The sequence below is a fragment of the Bactrocera neohumeralis genome, chromosome 5 (genome assembly GCF_024586455.1).
Source record: "Bactrocera neohumeralis isolate Rockhampton chromosome 5, APGP_CSIRO_Bneo_wtdbg2-racon-allhic-juicebox.fasta_v2, whole genome shotgun sequence".
Lineage (NCBI taxonomy): Eukaryota > Metazoa > Arthropoda > Insecta > Diptera > Tephritidae > Bactrocera > Bactrocera neohumeralis.
The window spans coordinates 50,933,026-50,951,848 of record NC_065922.1 but is presented as its reverse complement, the minus strand read 5'-3'; the positions used below and the strand labels follow the sequence as shown (position 1 = coordinate 50,951,848).

Sequence of the window (18,823 nt, the reverse complement as noted above, 5' to 3'; positions counted from 1 at the left end):
GGCGTCAAATCGCATGACCGAGGCGGCGAAATCGATAGTAATATTCGCTATGTGGCTCGTGGCGCCGTCCTGTTGAACCACATATTGTCCAAGTCCATATCATCCAATTCGGGCCAAAAATATTCGGTTATTGAGCAGTAGCGATTCCCATTCCCAGTAATGTGCCGGTCTTGATCATGAACGGAAGAAGGACGGCCCAATGGCGCCGCCGGCCCATAAACCGCACCAAACCGTATTTTTTCGGGATGTGACCATTCAGCCAGAAATGAGCCTCATCGAAGATGATTTTTCGATGAAAATCCGGACCATTTTCAAGTTGTTGCATTGCCTGATTCATGAACATACGAAGATTCTAGTGGTCAAGCGCCGTCAGTTCATGCATCAATTTGGTCTTGTAAGGATGTAGGCCAAGATCTTTTCGCAAAATTCGTCCCAACGACGTCACAGAGAGTGTGATTCAAATTTCCACTGGACGCTCAATTGTTGGTCTAACAGGACAATTGTGACGACCATAAATTGGACGCAATGCTCTTAAAGTCACTGACTCCGAATTTTGGTAGTAAATTTTAATAATTTCGAGTCGTTGTTGCATCATATATCTTTCTAAGATGAAATGGCAAACTTTACTGAAGAGAAATGCGAAAAGGTCACTTTTTGTAGCGTCTCTATTGAAAAACCCGTTATATATATTTGACGGTTCTTTATGTTTAAGGTTACGATACTTCATCAAAAATATTTAGTTGTAAGCTAAGTAATATTTGCAATATTGATTTTAACGTTGAAGCCTATTTAAGAGATTTCAGTATGATATAACTTTATGTCGTTCATTTATTTAGACTCTCTCTCAAACAGTGCTTCATATTTAGAGAGTGGTAAGAAATGGCTAAGGACTTAATTATTCTGACTATCAAACAATCGTCAAATTGCTGCATTAAACTGCCACTAATTTGTGTTCCCACTTCCATGCTACAATTTTCATTTCCTCACATGAAATTACATTGATAAAACAAAAAAAAAACACAAATTAATTTTAAAATTGCCAACAATGACATAATTCGCTTATAACCTCACTTAATATTGTTAAACAGAAAACTGGTCGTTGGAATGCCATGCATGTGCGTATCGCGTGGGAAATTTACTATAATCAAAACAAGCAAAATCCTGATAAGTTGGCCAATACGCAGCTTGGTGGGGGAAATCCAGTGGGCGTAGCACCAGGTGGTGCTACTTCTTCTTTGAGTGCGGGCGGCACTGTTGGACCATCGCCTTCATCGGCAGTAACGTTAAGCGGCCTTAAAACATCGCCAGCGCTGTCGTTGAGTTCCGCCTCGCCACATTTGCTGCATCGTCCCGGTGAGCTGCCACCCGGTGCAATGGCGGCCTATGCGGGCGCTTTGCCTGGACGTTCGCCATTCGAAACATCGCCATTATCGACGAGTTTCATAGGAGCACCACCCAGTCATATTGGTAATTTGTTTAAGCGAACATAGCACATTTTATGAGCTACCAATTAATTATGTAATTATTTTTATTATCTTTTTGATAGGCACTGCAGTTTCACCATACGGACGTTACGCTGCACCTTTCGGTTTCGGTCTCTCACACTTCGGATGTGAAACGTGGCGACCGTAAGTAAACTTTTGCACAACTCTGTAATTGTAATGCTTCCAGAAAAGGAAATTAATATATTTACTTTTATTAAAGGCTACAACGTACTGTCTCGTATCATCCTGGCGCTACCAGTGGTCCTATGTGGCCACTCAAACCAGATCCAGCACTGGACAATGCCCGGCGGGAGGCGGAGGAACGTGAACGTGAGCGTGAAATGCGTGATCGCGAACAACGCGAACGAGAACGACAACGACGTGAACGTGAAGAGCGCGAGCGTAAAGAAAAGGAAGAGAAATTGAAACGTGAACAACAAGAACGTGAGCGCGAACGAGAGCGTGAACGTGAGCGTAAAGAACGTGAACGCCGTGAATTGGAGCGACGTGAGTTGGAACGTGAACGCATGTTGCAGCAACAACGCATAAATGAGAGCAACAAACTATCGCAGGCGGCAGCTGCTGCTGCTGCTATGAACACAACGCAACGTGATCGTTCGCCACATCGCAATATCAACGATGCGCTGGGCGGGCCCAGCGTTGGCGAGATACGTATCAAAGAGGAACACCCGCGCACCAAAGAAGAACAAGACGCAATACTCATGCGTGCTTCAGTAGCTGCAGCCGCGGCGGGCGATGCACGTTATCATCAATCCATAGTGGTGGCGCAAGCTAGTGCGGCGGCTGCCGCTCATCACGCATCATTTATGGCCGGACGACATGGACCACATGCCGTAGGACCACCACCACCACATCTGGCGCGTTCAATGATGCCACAAGCATTAGGCGGACCACCAATGACACATTTCGGCCCACCCGGTCCACCTGGCTGGACAATGGATCCCTATCGTGATCCATATGCACCAATGCTACGTTATAATATAATGGAGGCATTGCGTCACGAAGAGGAACGACAAAAAGTCGCGCTAAGTATGTATGCAGCGCAGTCAGCTGCCCATCTACGCGGTAAAGAGCCCAGCCCCATACCGCCGCCGACAGTGGGTGGTCCCTTAGGGCCACCGCCGCCACCACCACATCATCGTATTCAACAGTCTTCACATCTTCAACAAACAGGTAGTGTGCCACCGCCACCTACGATCATCGGCAAGCCTCCAACGCTTGGCGGCATGCCACATCCGATTGCCGTCGATGGGCATCACCCGACAAAGAAGGAAGACGGTGGTCCGAATGTAGGCGTTAGTGGTATGCAAACAGCGCCGTCGCCATCGGCACCGGGTCGATGATAAATAACAACTTATACATAAAATGTAAAGTTGACAAACGGTGGTTGAAAGTTGCAAAATTTTGCTAATATTTTTGTAAATGTGTTTTTATTTTGTGCAAAAACTTGATTGCTTTAGCTACAGTTACTTTTGATTGTTGGATATAGTTTAATGTGTAGCTGCTTGTATAAAGCCGAACCTCGTGTATATGTATATATATATATATATATACACAATATTTATTCAAAAGTAATATATATGTATATGTATTAAAAATGTAAAGTTAATATCACGCAAGTGACATACATATATGCAGCAGAGGGATGTAACAATTATAAAGACTTTTGAATATCTTTCTTAAAAAATGGCGATATTCTACGAAGAAATTCGTAGACTTTTGCTACTGTATAATATTTAATTTTATTGTATAAAATATTTAAAAACAAATATAACATTAGCAGATGATATGTACGTATATGAGAGAAAAGTATGAAAAAGCATACATTAAATTTGTCAAAATACATACATAAATAATAACAAATCGCAGACTCGAACTTATGCATACTCGATATAACTTAGTGGTAAATAAAAACTTAAAGTAAAAATCCAAATTGACAAGTTGGCGGACATATGGTACAGACAGCATGTAAGATATTATAGGCGACCTGTCGAATTGCGGCGATAACAATTAGACGGACTTTATATGTATATGAAAACATACAGAAATACACACACTCACATACACATATTTACATTTGTACGTTCGGACACTTAACATGTGCAAGGAAAACTTTCAGTAAACAAAAACGGGAAACCAGTTAGTTTGTAATTGTATTAAAATTGCTAGTACATACGTAGGTTTATATACATTCATATATAATAAAATGCATAATAAAATTTAATTAGTACGTAAATCGTGAGCACACATCCCCGTGTATCCTTTCCACATCCGCTAATCCAAAAAATTTCCACCATCTACCTAATGTATGTCCATAACTGCACCTAAAACAAAGTATATATACACATAAATATTTAGAGCATTTGTATTATTTGTATAATGATGGTATAAAGCAACAAATTATATATTAAATTTATAATTACAAAATTATTAAACTTAAGTAGCTTTACATTATTTATAAAAAATCCAAAATAAACTAAAAATTAAGAGGAAAGTGAATGAGTAAGATACATACACGCAGCACGAGAAATATAACAAATAAAAAAGTAGAAAGGAACTAATTTGCATATTATGTAATGTAATAAACGGATATAAATTAAAGATAGAAACAATGCTAAAATATTATTAAAAATATCTAGTTTTATTTCGTTTTCATCTTTCACCTTCTAACTTGTCCGTGTTTATGTAATGGCTTAGCGTTGGACTTGTCGAAAGCATTTGTCTCTTTGTCATACAACCTGAGGACATCGAACTATTCCGCTCTTACCTGAGCTGTCGGAAATTATCCGCAATGTTTCGAGGTTAAAACTCTAATTTTATGACGAAGAAAACGGGGGGTACCTCAGGGATATGTTGTTGTTGTTTTAACGGAAATTCAATCCCCGTTGGGATGGTATATGTCATTTGTGTTGTCGTCGATGTCATCTAACGGTAGGCCCAAGAAACGTGCTGTTTCGACGGGGTCGGACCAAAGGGAGGAGGGTGTTAGATGGGTGGGGTTTATGGGGCATGCAAAGAGGTGGTCAGTATCATGCGGAGACTCGTTGCATGCAGGACATACGTGTTCATGCATGCAGGGATATGTTCTCTTCCCGCGACTGTTTAAATACTAAACTTCGAAACTCCCTGAACTACCAGAGAGAATTTCCATCACATCTTACATGAAATTGAGACAGGCAGTGGAATCGATGGCATATGTATGAATGTAAAGTGCTATTTCTCAAACCTTGATGAAGGATGAATTAGTACATATTGGACCTTAACATTACAGTTTATGGCGTTAAAATTCCGACTGTCAACAACCCTAACATTTTGGATGTTACATTCGACATCTTGTACTCCTTCACATACGACCGAGTAGAGAGCCACAACCAAATACTCAAGACGCTAGCTGGCTTCTGGGGAAATATAAGAGAGAAACGTTATTGGCAACATAGAAGTCAATTGGCCGGACAGTCTTAAATTACGCCGCATCTACATGGTCGCCTGGATGTAGTGAAACGCAGACGAATAAGCTTCAGACGTGTCAAAGTATTGCCGTCTGGACTATAACAGAATGCGTCTTGATGTATCCGATTGATCATTAGCACACCGAGACCCACATGCTCCCTGTCAAGGAATATAATGGTCTCCAAGCGGATTCCCCTTCTGGTACATCATGTCGTTAAATTTATCTCAGCTCTGTTCAACAACAGCTCGTCTCAACAACATAAGTCCCAAAAAAGTAATAATGTAAAGCTGTAATAAATATTCTTTATTAATATCTTTAATCGAGGTTTAATGTTTCATATTAAAATAGGTACAAAATATTTTCGGTATCTACTTTTCAACTTATCGGTACACATGAATGAATAAAATAAAGTTGGCAACTCTAGAGCAGTGCAGTCATCGCCACATAATAATCGCCTCTTGGAGAAGATTTGCTTTTCTAGCACAGTCAAAATCGTAAACATTTTGTAAAACTATGGCGAATTTCATGCAAAATAGTGTTGTGAGCTATGCCTGCACCTGTGGCCTTGTAAATCCAATAACGAAACTATTTTTCTGTCGTCACTGCTTGAAGCTGAGGTGTGGTTTCTGTGTCTGCCATGAAGTGAGTAATTTGTTGCCCAATTGGGCAGACTACATACATACATACTTATATGTGAATATATGATTGTGTTCAATAGGTGGACTCACATTTCTGTTCCAATTGTTTGGAAAACATACCGTCATCGGAGGCAAAACATAAAAAGAATTGCTGCACCAATTGTTTCAATTGTCCCTGCTGTCAACATACTTTATCTGCGCGAGCCACAATGGTCGTGGTACCGAAGTAAGCTAGTGTATATCAGTAATTGTCTAGAAACTTGATGTTGGGTTTGTTATAGGAAAACGGATGACTCTCCAAAGGAGGGCGAAGGTGATGGCGTTAAGGCCGTAACGAAGAAAATGTACTATCTCTCTTGTTTGGGTTGCCGTTGGACATCGCGCGACGTCGGCATACCTGATCAGAATGTTGGTAAGTGGGAATATATAAATAAGCTGATGTTTATATGGTAGTACATATTTGCAATCCTTCTAACAGCGACTGGTGCATGGCCGGAAAACGAATGTTCATACCAGACGCGTTTTAATGCATTGTTGGAATATTATCAGGCGGTCGTTTTGCAAGACAAACAAGAGAAGCAGGAGTATTTAAGACGTAAAACGCCAAAAGCACACAAATTCCCATCCTTGACCGTATGTAAAATTTGTTTTAAATTATAAAAACGAAAAAAAATTAATTGCAATACCAAACGCTTTCATTTTAGGATCGCACCGGTTTGACCGTTTCGATGATACGTCGACAAATCGGTTGGCCTGATAAAAACACTCAGAAAGCCAAGCCCGTGAACATCACGCCTTCTGTTGCTACAGATGAACTTGAAGATCTACCCGCAGATGTTTTCACGCAGCCAATAAATTTGCGCAACGGTAAATAACTATAATTCAAAGCATACATGTAATATTTTTATAAACTCGTGCATTTTCACAGTAAGCAATATTCAGCAACGCCATGGCCAACCATCCGATCAGCCATTCACTGTGAATAAGTTGTATCCGCAACGCAGAATTTTATGGATTAAACGTTCCTTGCGTTGTCGTCAATGTGAGCATAATGTGATTAAACCGGAATACCATCCCACCTCGGTGAAGTATCGCATACAACTGTTCGCAAATTATCACGTTCCAGACGTTTTACTCGTACGCAGTGAGGAAGTGTTGCATGCTGGAAAATCGAGTTCGATTATACTGAAACTTACTAATCCAACAATGCATGACATGTCAATAAAAATAAAGGAATTACCAACGCTTGCTGAAGAATTGGAAATGATTGAAGAGTTTAAACTCGCTTGCAAAATTAAAGAAAACACAGCAACAAGCGCAGCTGCCGAATCGCTGAAATCAATAACAAGTTCGCCTTCGTTGACGAGTACCACACTTTCAAGACAAACATCACTTATAGAGGATCCACGTATTGTTCAGCAAAAGGCAAATGTCAAATTAAATAACAGTGAGTTAAACTTTGTGCTCAATCAACGCGACGATTCTACTGAATTCGACGAAGATGTACAAACGCCGCGCGAGGAACCAGAGTAATTTATTTATTCTAATGAAACATACGAACAAATGCTGATTTTTTTTTTTACATTTATTTAAAGATTTATTATCTGGCGTAAATCGAATAAGGTCTCAATACGTCTCCCATTTACAACTGATGAATCATTGAAAGCTGGCGATTTGGTGAAAGTGGGTTTCACAATGGAGTATACATATGTAAATACGGTGACCAACACACCAACTTCTCATACGTTGAGTGCACGCGTGTTTATCGATGCTGGACAAATATTAGGAGAATAAGTTAATTGTGAAATATTTATAATTTTAGAGCAAATTATTACGCTACAGAATGAATAATCCCAGTTGTGAGCTTAATGTCATTTCATGATTTGCTTTGCAAATAACTTTGCTTTCTTGCAGTATTTTCAAAAGAATAACGGATGCATTGTAGCCTCTTATTAGCGATTATTTATGCTAAATAAAATGGGTACTAAGCATTTTAGATTTTTATTTAACCCGTTGATCTTAGCACATAGAATTTAGTTATTGGAAAGAGGTTGAGGTAATTTTAATAGATTTATATTTATTTAAATTTCATTAACCACGATGGGTACACATTTTCATAAATACTCCAAAACGCTGTGATATATGTATTTCAACATACATATTTGTTCTAATGCATATTGATGGGTTCTTCAGTAAGCAATATCCAGCAGTTAGCATTAGGCATATAAAGAGTAGTAGAACAATTACAATAGAATATACATGGGACAGACAATACATTCAAGTTATTGTAGTAGATTTTCTATCACTTTAGAAATGTTGATTACGACCACACGACGCCGTACACAGCTTATAATGCCATTTTCCTTCCTTCAATGGATATCTCAACAGCACGTCTTGACGATTTCAACCGTTTGGCGTCTAAGAATTTTTTCATGTGCTTTTCGAAACGATTTGGTTTACGCTTCGTCGACTGTAAATAAAAATTGTAATTAAATTTAGCAAATTATCGCAACAGTATTTATCTTTTCCACATACCGATGAAATTTCTCCTTCGACAGTTGATTTCGGTCGTACGACATAGTCCTTATTTGACGGTAGGGGTACACGTGCACGGGCTACCCAACCAGGATCGCCTGGACGTAGTGGCTTTTCGTCAGAATTTGCAAAGGCCGAGTTCAAACCCTTTTTCTTGTTCGAGGATGTTGTTGGCTGCGGTTCTGGCGATTTCTGTCGACGTGGCATTTGTGCTAAATCGCGCTCTTGTCGCTCTTCCTTTGACATCGCCTTAAAATCGCAACTCAAATTGAAAATCGGTCGTGCCCATTCTGATATTAGACGGCCAGCACGTTCGCGATTTGGTTTTGTCTCTTGTGGATGCTTATATAAATACATGACAGCTTTTCCAATTCCCGATTGCTTCAAATAACTTCTATCAATGGTGGGAAACTAAAAATAAACCAATACTTTAGCGTTATAATACATATTAGAAAAAAAGTAGCTTACATCTGCTAATAGTCTTAAAATGCTGTCACGTATTTGGACACAAGGTAAACTTCTGTTTGGTAGTGGTGCCAACCAATCCGTTAACACGTTCAATATGTTGTGTTCCAGAAAGGCCAATTGTAAGTCTTTCTTAATCAACTGTGACATAACCATTTTAAGCATTGAAATCTTTTTCGTTGCGGGTCTGCCTTCCATGTTCAATTGACGGTCTTCATCTGCTGCATTTTTCATGCCGACAATCAACTGATCGATTAAGTCGTCGTTATCATTTATCAAGCTAATATCACGCTTCCGACGACGTACGCGCTTTTCTTCCTTTTTACGTAGTAACATGGCATCAAAGTCCGAGACGAAGTTATCATTTCTTAAAATACCAATTATTTATAAGAAATATTTATAATTTACAAGGAGATTATATCTGATACATACTCTCGGCTATCGTCAATTGGTATATTTTCATCATCAGAACTTTCATCGGCTTTTTTCTGAGTAGACTCGCCTTCATTACCCTCGGTAACCGCTTTATCTTTCTCCTCCTCTTCGTCCTCATTGTCTGTGTCCGTTATTTTTGCGCGCTTTTGTGTAGTCGAAGGGCCTTCATCTTTAATATAAATAATTGAATTAAAAATCGTACAAATTCAGTTCTGCGAAGTAGACTTACCCTCAGAATCGCTTAGTATATTTCTTTTTTTACCCTTCTTGACAACGGAAGGCGAACGTGAATGACTCCTCGAACGCGATCTAGATACTGATCTGGAGCGACTATGTGATCTCGATCTGGAGCGTGCAACTGAGACAGATCGTGATCTAGACCTAGACTTAGAATGGCTGCGACTCCTACTTCGGCTACTACGACTACCAGATCTGCTGCGAGATCTTGCTGAACCACTACGTGAACGACGTGATCCACTACGAGAGCGAGTACCACTCCTAGACCGACGAGAACCACTGCGCGAACGTCTGGACCCACTACGAGATCGGGCAGAGCCACTACGCGACCTCCTAGAACCACTGCGTGATCGTCTTGAACCACTGCGTGATCGTCTTGAACCACTGCGCGATCGTCTTGAACCACTGCGTGAGCGATATGAACCACTGCGCGATCGTCTTGAACCACTTCGTGATCTTCTCGAACCGCTGCGTGAACGTCTGGAACCACTACGTGATCGGATTGAACCACTTCGAGAACGTTTGGAACCACTGCGCGATCGTACGGATCCACTACGAGAGCGTCTAGATCCACTCCGTGATCGGCCGGATCCACTATGAGAACGGCGTGAACCACTGCGAGAACGTACAGATCCACTGCGCGAACGCTGAGAAGCCGTCCGCGAACGACGCGATCCACTTCGTGATTTTCTTGAGCGGCTGCGAGAACGAATCGATCCACTATGCGAACGGCGTGATCCACTGCGGGAACGTCTCGATCCACTTCGGCTTCGTCTTTTTGAACCACTTCGAGATCGAATCGAGCCACTCCGCGATCTGGAACGTTTTATGGAACCTCCATTTCTTTCCTTTTTCCTTGATTTGCTTCCTGCATCTTTTATGGAACCATCTTTAGAAGCAGCACTTACACTTCTACTACGGCTACGGCTAATTCTATTGCTTTCTGTACTATTTTCAGCTGGCACATTATTTGTGTTTGGGCTGCCACTTCGACTACGACTTTTTGTTCTTGGGCTATTTTTATTTATACTTTCAGTTTCAACTTTTTCGTTAATAGCATCTGATTTAGTGGGAGACGCTGGTGTCTGAGGGCTTGATGAGCGAGACTTCGCTGAGTTCTCTGCAGTCTTATCAATAACACTGGGGCTGTCTGTAGTTTCTTGATTCTCCAAATTTTCTTTATTAGTTGTTTTTATGGCTGCGTCATCTCCATTATTTTCCGGATTTGGGAGACAATCTTCGGATTCTATAACCTTTTCAGCAAGCGTTAATGTGTTAGCGCCATTAACAATGGGTTCAACAGTTCCATTAGAAACTTCTATAAAAGATATTAGAAATGCGTAAAACTTTTATGAAAATAAACTTAACCTCACTTATAGCTTACACGTCTATATATGTACGTAAATACGATTCTCTTACCGTTTTCAGTAGTTTCCATTTTTCTAATAATATATTTACTGGCTACACCGAATAAAACGGTTCAAGCCTCTATTTTTAACACGTTCCCAGCAAAATTCACGTTATTCTTAGCTTATATCGCGAGGTGAAAATTGACGCTTTCTGACACAAACAATTATAAAATATTATTAGGAATGATTGAGGCGACATTTAAATAATCGATAACAATTCGAATTCATTTCAAATACGTCAAATATAGGGTGTTCACGCACTTTTTCGCCATTATTACAAATCTTTTTTTGGTAAATTAAATATTTTTTTTTTATTAAATATGTTTACTTTAAAACTTAAATTATTAAATTATGTTAAGAAGGAATAATAACATGTTGTTTACATTCTATTCAAAACAGGGAATTATTTTACTATGATTTTAATACATTTAAATTATTAGTATTTATATACTTGTTGCATACATTATAGTTATATTTATAAAAGAATTTATGAAATATTGACATTATATGAATTTTAAATTGTTATTTTCCTGATTGGTAATAAATAATAAAAATATTTCGAACATCGTGCGATAGCTCGATAATGTACTTTATTGCAAAGGATGGCAGCGCTGTGAGATGCACCTCAACATTAGCGACATTTGGAATTACTTACTTTATCATTAAAAAAATAATACAAAATTACGTTGCAAAATATTGTTAAGGATGAGCTATCGTGGTATTCCAGCTGGATATGAAGACGACCCGGACTTTAGTTGTATCTCCGATATGGTGCAGAAAATAACCGTCGTACCAGATATAGCTATTGCTGCTGGGCTGAATAACGAAAACTTCGATCGCACCCTCAGCGCCGACGTCGACAACTGGTTTCAGAACTACAAAGAGCAATGGAATTCATGTAAGTATATCTTAATAAAAAATTAAATGTTTCATAATAATATTATTTAAAAAACAGACGCAAATCAGATATAAATTTACAATAACAAAAACTACATAACTACATAAATATTTTGTCTAGACAAACGCACCCCTTCTGCTCAACACAATCTCAAAGTGATGCTCCACAGAGATCCAGATCCTCTCTTGCTTGCCTTAAAGTTGTTTGCGAATTGTCCAGGATGTAATAATTTAAAAAACAAAAACTTGGCGTTATTTAGTAAGACTTGCTTTTAAAACATTTTAGCTGTGTCTTAATCAAACTCTATAATATGTATGTAGTACTGGAAACCATTTGTGACCTCCATACACAATATCCAGAGATATCAGCTAAATGTTCTGACAACACGCGCATGGTTGCTTTCAACTTTGTGAAGACTTGCGGTATAGTATCGCTATATAAATCTGTGATGATCACGTATCAACTGAATAAAATATGTGAAATGTTGGTGCCTAAAATAAAGGAATTAATAACACAAGGGCACTTCAAAGATGTATATTAATAAATATAATTAAAATATTTACACAAATAGTTAATTGCAACTTTTTACAGGCTGCGTATTGGACGATGAACTTGCAAATTACTCACCTTTTTGGCATTTTCGATATTATATTCCCATTAATTTTACAAGATAAAGTGCCACTGGCAGAGATGTATCTTAATGCTGCTAAGGATTTGGCGTTGCCCACTGTACAATTCCTTGACTCCTTACTGGATAAACAAAAGACTGTATTTGAACATTGTGATGAAATATTAACGTAAGTTCAAAGTTCTTAAATTATACTGTTGGTTTATTCAAAAAATTACTTACTAACTGTTTTGTCTGATAGAAAATATGAGTACAAAGACGTCAAACATACTGTTTTAACGTATCGCCCAATGTCCAAGCTAGTCACACGCTTGGCGAAGACATACAAAATTGACAGCCATTTTACACCCAATCTCAATTTCACAAAGGCTTGTTCTTATATGCATTTCTTATGGCACAAATATCGCGATGGCGGCATGAGTTGTGATGCATATCGTGAATTGGCACGTGATGCCGCCAGTACCAAGCCTTTACAAATGGACTTGATAACTAATGTGGCCTCATATGGCGATTTTGACGAAGTGAAATATTGGATAAACTATTTTAACATACCACTGGAGGAAATAGCAGACGATATACGCGAGGATTTGAAACGGCACCAACCTTCCGAAAACAGCGATGAAATTCAGTTGGTAAATACCAGTGAAACTACAAGTGCCGTAAATAACGGAGGCGCCACTAACAAATCAAAACGTGCAAATGCAACTACACCTAATAATTATTTAACGTTAGCACTACCAATTGACTGTGTTATATTAATCGATGATCGTTCAAAATTTCATGAAATGTTAGAATACTTACAAGGACAATTACTTATCGCATTCGATTCTGAGTGGAAGCCATCTGTTTGTAATGAAAACGTTATATCACTTTTACAAATAGCTACCCCGTATCGCGTTTACCTATTGGATTGCCTTTCTTCACAACTTAGCGATGAGTTATGGCAGCAGCTCGGACAACGAGTGTTCAACAATTTGGAGATTTTGAAAGTTGGTTTCTCCTTACATCAAGATTTGCGTATGCTACACAAATCATTGCCGCTACAATTAAATTTGAATGCGAAAACCTGCTATTTGGACTTGCGTGAATTATGGCGACGACTCAAGTATCTACAAATTGTAAAATTTCCATTCGGTTGTGGCTCAAACTCCGGGGGCAGTTTGTGTGCATTAACTGAATTGTGTTTGGGCAAAAAATTGGACAAATCAAATCAGTGTTCCAATTGGGCCAATCGGCCGCTGCGTCACGACCAAATTGTTTATGCGGGTAAATAAATGAAATATTTGCTTGCAAAATCCTCAAAACACATGCTTAATCTAGAGTTTTAAATTAAATTTAATTAAAATTATACCAATTTGATTTATGCTTACTCCATTGCAGCTTTGGATGCGCATTGTTTGCTGCAGGTGTACCAAGTAATTGTGGAGATTCTTTTAGGTATAGGCCTGGATTTTGACGAGGTAGTAAACGAGGTGACAACTGGAAAGACCGGTTACTTATTCCGCATGAAACGCGCTTTTTCGGAACACAACAATGAATGCAGCACATCTGTGCCCGCCCAAGTCAACATAGTTAAAGTTCCTGCTGTCAGCGCAAACTTTGCTGGGTAAGCTCATGTATATTGCACATATGTATGTCTATAAGTCATTTAATATGAAATTTTTCATATTTAATTTAAAAATTTAGCACAATTAGCACAAAATTCATCTGCGATAGAATGTTGTATGGCCTCTCGAAGGAGCTACGCAAATTAGGCATTGACTGTATGGAAATAATCAAAGATAATTTGAGCCACTATGTGAATATAGCCAAAAGAGAGAATCGTTATGTACTCACAAGGGACACACGTTATGACTTATTCCTCAAAATATTGCCACAAACACAATGTCTCTTAATACCGAATGATACCAGCGTAGAGCAAGTGTTGAATATACTACGACTATTGGATATAAAAATCTACGAAAACAATCTATTTACGCGCTGCCTACATTGCAATAGCAATGAATTTATTTTGGCATTAAGGCATGAATTGCAGGTTATGCGCTATGGTCAAGCTTTAGATGATGTCAAGGAGTTGAGTGCCGGCAATGTATCGCCATTTGAGCGCACATTTAACTTGTGTACGTACATACATACATATATATAAAGCTACTGTTACATTTTTTAAACACAAATTTTCATACCGTATTTTAGTAAATGTGAACCAAGATGTTTTGAAATCAAAAACCACCTATCGTGGCAAGCCGATCAAGCTGAACCGCATTAACTCTCATATATTGCGTTCTAAAGAACATTTTTATATATGTGATGTGAGTATTGCTAAATATATAAAATAACTGGACATTGTTTTCATAGTAAAGGTATTTTCAGAATTGCGGTATTTGTACTTGGGATGGTGCGCATTCAATACATGGCAGCGTAATGGATTTGATTCTTTACAACAACTGCGAAACTGATACTGCTGCTGGATTTTAAGCGCGGAAAACTTGTGACTGACATTTTTTGCATTGAGTGGTATTAAGTTAACACTATAAACATTATTATTATTATTGTTTTTTTTTTATTATTTTTTAGTTATCGAGTATATCGAGCTTTAACCGTCAAAAGAACGGTCAAGAAAAATTATTATTATTTCAATTTACGATGCATTTACAGTTTGGTAATGACGAACATAACCATTGTGAAATTTTGAGGTTATGTTTGTAAACAAATTTGCGTAATGAAAAAAAAGAGTTATAGGTTTAGAAAAAAGTTTAAAAATTGTGAGTTTATGATTGTAAACAAATTTGCCTAATATAAAAATTTGGGTAATATAGGTTTAGAAACAGCTATAGACGCCAGACAAGTATGATTTAACTGTTAATTTTTGCGAACTAACAAAGGTTTTTAAGCAAATGTTTTCGTACGAGAAATCTATATTTATCATCGGCATTACGTACATATATTTTCATGCAAAAGAATTGGAATTAAAAAGTGTAAATTTATTTTAAATTTGAAAATGTTTGATTAATAATGGGAAATTAAATTTTTATTTGCAAATCCGTTTACCGTTAACATTAAGATCACTGAGTTTCGCTTCCTATACACTTCAACCTATATTGAGTCTGAACTTTGTTAGTATTCCTCAAGTGGAGGCAGCTATCAATTGTAAGCCGAAATTTTTTCTTGCCAGAAATACGCTCATAGTTTTGCCGTTGGTATGAAAAAATATTTTGCAACCCAGATTTGTTCGCTGCGGCTTACCTACATCAAAATCAAAATTATTTTTAAGTAATAAATATAATATATAGAATTTAGACGTAAAAAAGTGGCATCTGCATCTGATTGACTTTAGTTATTTAGCCGGTCAAAGTTCGATATAAGATACTTATATATACACATACCTATGTAACCCTAAATTTCATCCTGTAAGTATATCTTTGTATTTTTAGACTTGGAAAAGTGACATTTATTTTCATCATCCAATTGAAATTGTATACCTAATCATATTCTTAAATTAGTACAAAATCAACAATATTACAAATAATTCAAAGTACATTGAAATGAATTGAGAGTACATGAAAGAAACGAAATACAAATTAAATAATATACATTTGTATGTGTGTATGTTAGTCTGTACGTTCAATATAGCCGTAACAATTTATTAGAATGCAATAAGCTAGTGTGAAAATCTCAAAACCCTTAAGACGTATGTGTCTGTAATAAATGAATTTAATAAAAATATATGTTAAAATTGACATTTTAGTTTATTTTGATTTGGTTTGTTCGCACTCGTAAGTAAAAAGAATTTATAAGTGAATGAAGTGCACAAAGAAGTTATAATATGTACATATGTATGTATATTATACTTACGCACTTACTTACATATGCCGATTTTCTCATGTCTAGACCTTAAAATCTCTTCTCCACTTTTCGGGTCAACAACCGTAACATAAATAGCGGCGAAACGTGCTTCAAGTCGTTCATTAAACAATTCTAAGCTCATTTAAACGCTGTTCAGAAATCTGAGCAATGTAAAAACAAAGCTACATTTGTAGAAACATATGTAAATACATATGTATGAAGATAACCGTTATGAATTCAGTTGTGCATATACTCGCATGTATCATATATGTATTTATGAAAGTAAACCCAAACAAGTAAGCAAGTTTGGCCGATATGTTCGACAAAAAGTTCGCAATGGGAACTGACGGTCACATATTCGATATCGGTTTGCATAGTTTGGTACTATTCGTGCAAAGTCTTGTCCTTGAATATTGTGTTATATGGTAATTAGGCATGGATTTTTTCTTTATTAGTAGCAGCCGTGTTTGACACCGGCTCCTATAAAGTCTTCTGGTATCATCCGGAGAGTAATATGTCTCTGGCGCTTTTATTTAAATTTTTATCGAACTTTTAGTAGTTTTTATCAAAATCATTAAATGGGAAGTGGTCGGATTATAATCCGAATTCACCCATTTTCACAGATTGCGTAGGGATGGATTTGATCTGAGTGTATTTTGTTAATATGGTTGAGGAGATATGTTCATTAAACCACTTTTTAAATAAAATTTCGAGCCTTGTGTCTTATTGTGGAATTATGGCTTACCATAAATTTTCGATTAATGGCGTTTTGTGGGCGTAGCAATGTCCAATTCCGCCCATATCATATCTCAATTTTTACTCAGGTTATCGCCTGCCCAGGAAGACTGTCCGTTTCGGAATTCAACTCGTCTTGTCATCGTGATCATTATATTCCAAATAGTTTTAAGTGATACAAATAGCTTAGTCAGCCCTAACCTTCAAAAGGCGCGTTATAAATTTGACATTAGTTTATGAGTTATATTATTTCGAGTGAAGTAACTTTTGTTATTGTGAAAAAATTGGATCAAAAGAAATTTCGCGTGTTCATAAAATGTAGCTTTTTGGAGGTGAAAGCCAGTTGACTTGGCTTGATGACGACTTTCCGGGCACTAGCCCAGGAAAATAAACCACCAAGAATTGGTATGCTAAGCTTAGAGGTGGGGAAATGAGCACCGAAGATGGTGAACGCAGTAGAACCATTACGAAGAGCTTGTTAGCGAAGAGAACATCAAAAAAGTCCACAAAATAATTTTGAATGACCGTAAGGATGGTATAAGTGTGCGTTTAACCGAACACCTCATACTCGGGTACCTTGCCAGGATCAAAGTCAGGGAACATTCAGGCGCATAAGGTTTGTGCGTTATGTGGGGTCTGGGGCAAAATTTGCCCCGATTTTATCCATTTTAGTCACAAAGATGCACCGTTATTAGAAAAACACGCTTTCTCAATTTTATTAAAATACTAGAGGTATTGGCCGATAACATACATATGTACATATCATAAAAAGTTATTACCGATATTTTCGGCAAAAAGTCAGCCATAAGCACAGGGATCGACAAATTTGGCGTTTGGGATGTATAGTTTTATACGAATACATCGAATGGTTCTTAATTGTACTGAAAAGTGAAAAAAATAAATATTTTGTTAAATGGGAAGAAGGTGTGGTTTTCGTCGGATTTCGCCTATTTACACACTGTAATGTTCAAATGACAAGATTAATTAGGTATGTATATACTGAATTTAGTTGAAATGTGTCTACACCCATCTCCCAATATTATTATGAGTCGGGGCCACGCCCACTTTTTGAAACTTTTCAAACCACATTTTTTAGGTTTTCGATTAATAGGATTTTGTGGACGAGGTAATGGTCCGATCCGTCCTTGCTCTTTTGCCAAGAAATATGCATACCAAGATTCATTAATATATCTAATAATAATCTAACACGGACAGACGGACAGACAGTCACTCGCAATTTAACTTGTCTCGTCATCCTGAACATTTATATATATGTACATAACCCCTAAAAATGGTATCGAAAAGTTGGAGGGTCGCTATAATCAGTGTATTACCATTAAAGAGAGCTAAGTTGATACAAAAAACGAGATTTACCAAAAAATGTGGTAGGTCGGGGACGGCAAGTAAGAGGCAGGTAAGCAGTGGCGTAGCTACTACTTCGGGCGCCCGGGGCCAATGATGTTCTGCCGCCCGCCTTTATCTACCTACCTACAAGTTTCATGAGGTGGTTCGAATAAAAGTGAATTTTTATAAAATATCTTCGATATTAAGTATATAAAATTTACGAACTAGAAGCCACGCAAATTCTGAAGTTCCAAAATTCTCGCAATACGGTTTTTGAGGAAATTGCTAGTAAATTTACAAGATATCTTATTAAAAGCCATAGAAAAACCCCATTTTCGCCCTATATCTTGTACACTTTTGACACAATTTGCAGGAATTTTTGCCCGAATTAGAGTTTTTAAATACCATTTTTGAAAATTTGGAGAAATAAAAGTATTTGTTACATTCAAAGCATAGGGCAAGTGTGAGAGTGACACGTCGCTAGACAAAGCTAGAAAAGTTCTATCTTTAAGTTCTATCATTATATTTAAGAAAGATATAAGACAAATTCAAAGACTGAAGAGTATTCGAGTAAAAATTAATATTTTTCATTGTTATTCAGATTATTACATTGTGAGTGTACAGCTCTTTATCTTTTATAACAAATTTTGTAAAAAAAATTGTTGAAGTATTTTTCTGAATATTAAAAAACAGCGAAGAT

At 37.5% G+C, this 18,823-nt stretch overlaps 4 protein-coding genes across 10 annotated transcripts in view; 3 read left to right on the top strand and 1 right to left on the bottom strand.

Moving 5' to 3' along the window:
- LOC126760509 (mucin-17) overlaps window positions 1–4,137 on the top strand; it is a 31,057-nt gene extending 26,920 nt beyond the window's left edge. For all 7 annotated transcript variants that reach the window (XM_050476187.1, XM_050476186.1, XM_050476184.1 and 4 more), the window contains 3 exons: window positions 1,089–1,467; window positions 1,547–1,628; window positions 1,705–4,137. In XM_050476187.1, coding sequence (XP_050332144.1) covers window positions 1,089–1,467; window positions 1,547–1,628; window positions 1,705–2,848 — 1,605 coding nt within the window. In that variant the 3' untranslated portion in view covers window positions 2,849–4,137. The remainder of the gene's footprint in view (window positions 1–1,088; window positions 1,468–1,546; window positions 1,629–1,704) is intronic.
- A 1,233-nt stretch (window positions 4,138–5,370) lies between these two features.
- LOC126758157 (dynactin subunit 4) lies at window positions 5,371–7,585 on the top strand. The gene is made up of 7 exons (XM_050472248.1): window positions 5,371–5,598; window positions 5,675–5,820; window positions 5,876–6,006; window positions 6,073–6,227; window positions 6,299–6,461; window positions 6,523–7,123; window positions 7,190–7,585. The coding sequence occupies exons 1-7, from the start codon at window positions 5,470–5,472 to the stop codon at window positions 7,386–7,388; spliced, it is 1,524 nt and encodes a 507-aa protein (XP_050328205.1). The 5' UTR covers window positions 5,371–5,469; the 3' UTR covers window positions 7,389–7,585.
- A 66-nt stretch (window positions 7,586–7,651) lies between these two features.
- Window positions 7,652–10,849, bottom strand: LOC126758156 (IWS1-like protein). Its single transcript, XM_050472247.1, has 6 exons — window positions 10,686–10,849; window positions 9,259–10,584; window positions 9,027–9,198; window positions 8,598–8,961; window positions 8,130–8,540; window positions 7,652–8,064 (listed from the first exon to the last, which is right to left on the bottom strand). Exons 1-6 carry the CDS (start codon window positions 10,702–10,704, stop codon window positions 7,942–7,944), a joined length of 2,415 nt encoding a protein of 804 aa, XP_050328204.1. The 5' UTR covers window positions 10,705–10,849; the 3' UTR covers window positions 7,652–7,941.
- A 432-nt stretch (window positions 10,850–11,281) lies between these two features.
- LOC126758502 (exonuclease mut-7 homolog) lies at window positions 11,282–15,938 on the top strand. The gene is made up of 9 exons (XM_050472787.1): window positions 11,282–11,573; window positions 11,694–11,831; window positions 11,894–12,105; window positions 12,165–12,370; window positions 12,443–13,467; window positions 13,582–13,807; window positions 13,888–14,321; window positions 14,395–14,510; window positions 14,572–15,938. Exons 1-9 carry the CDS (start codon window positions 11,381–11,383, stop codon window positions 14,674–14,676), a joined length of 2,655 nt encoding a protein of 884 aa, XP_050328744.1. The 5' UTR covers window positions 11,282–11,380; the 3' UTR covers window positions 14,677–15,938.
- Window positions 15,939–18,823: the final 2,885 nt, after the last annotated feature.

Bases quoted from the DNA above. Each gene is read 5' to 3' on its own strand.
- LOC126758157 (XM_050472248.1), top strand. From the start codon at position 5,470: ATGGCGAATTTCATGCAAAATAGTGTTGTGAGCTATGCCTGCACCTGT. The intron at 5,599-5,674 runs GTGAGTAATTTG...TGTGTTCAATAG, and splicing joins GTTTCTGTGTCTGCCATGAA to GTGGACTCACATTTCTGTTC. The intron at 6,007-6,072 runs GTAAGTGGGAAT...TCCTTCTAACAG, and splicing joins CATACCTGATCAGAATGTTG to CGACTGGTGCATGGCCGGAA.
- LOC126758156 (XM_050472247.1), bottom strand. The intron at 8,541-8,597 runs GTAAGCTACTTT...GTTTATTTTTAG, and splicing joins TTTTAAGACTATTAGCAGAT to TTTCCCACCATTGATAGAAG. The intron at 8,065-8,129 runs GTATGTGGAAAA...TTTTATTTACAG, and splicing joins TCGAAGGAGAAATTTCATCG to TCGACGAAGCGTAAACCAAA.
- LOC126758502 (XM_050472787.1), top strand. From the start codon at position 11,381: ATGAGCTATCGTGGTATTCCAGCTGGATATGAAGACGACCCGGACTTT. The intron at 13,468-13,581 runs GTAAATAAATGA...ACTCCATTGCAG, and splicing joins CGACCAAATTGTTTATGCGG to CTTTGGATGCGCATTGTTTG. The intron at 14,511-14,571 runs GTGAGTATTGCT...AGGTATTTTCAG, and splicing joins AACATTTTTATATATGTGAT to AATTGCGGTATTTGTACTTG.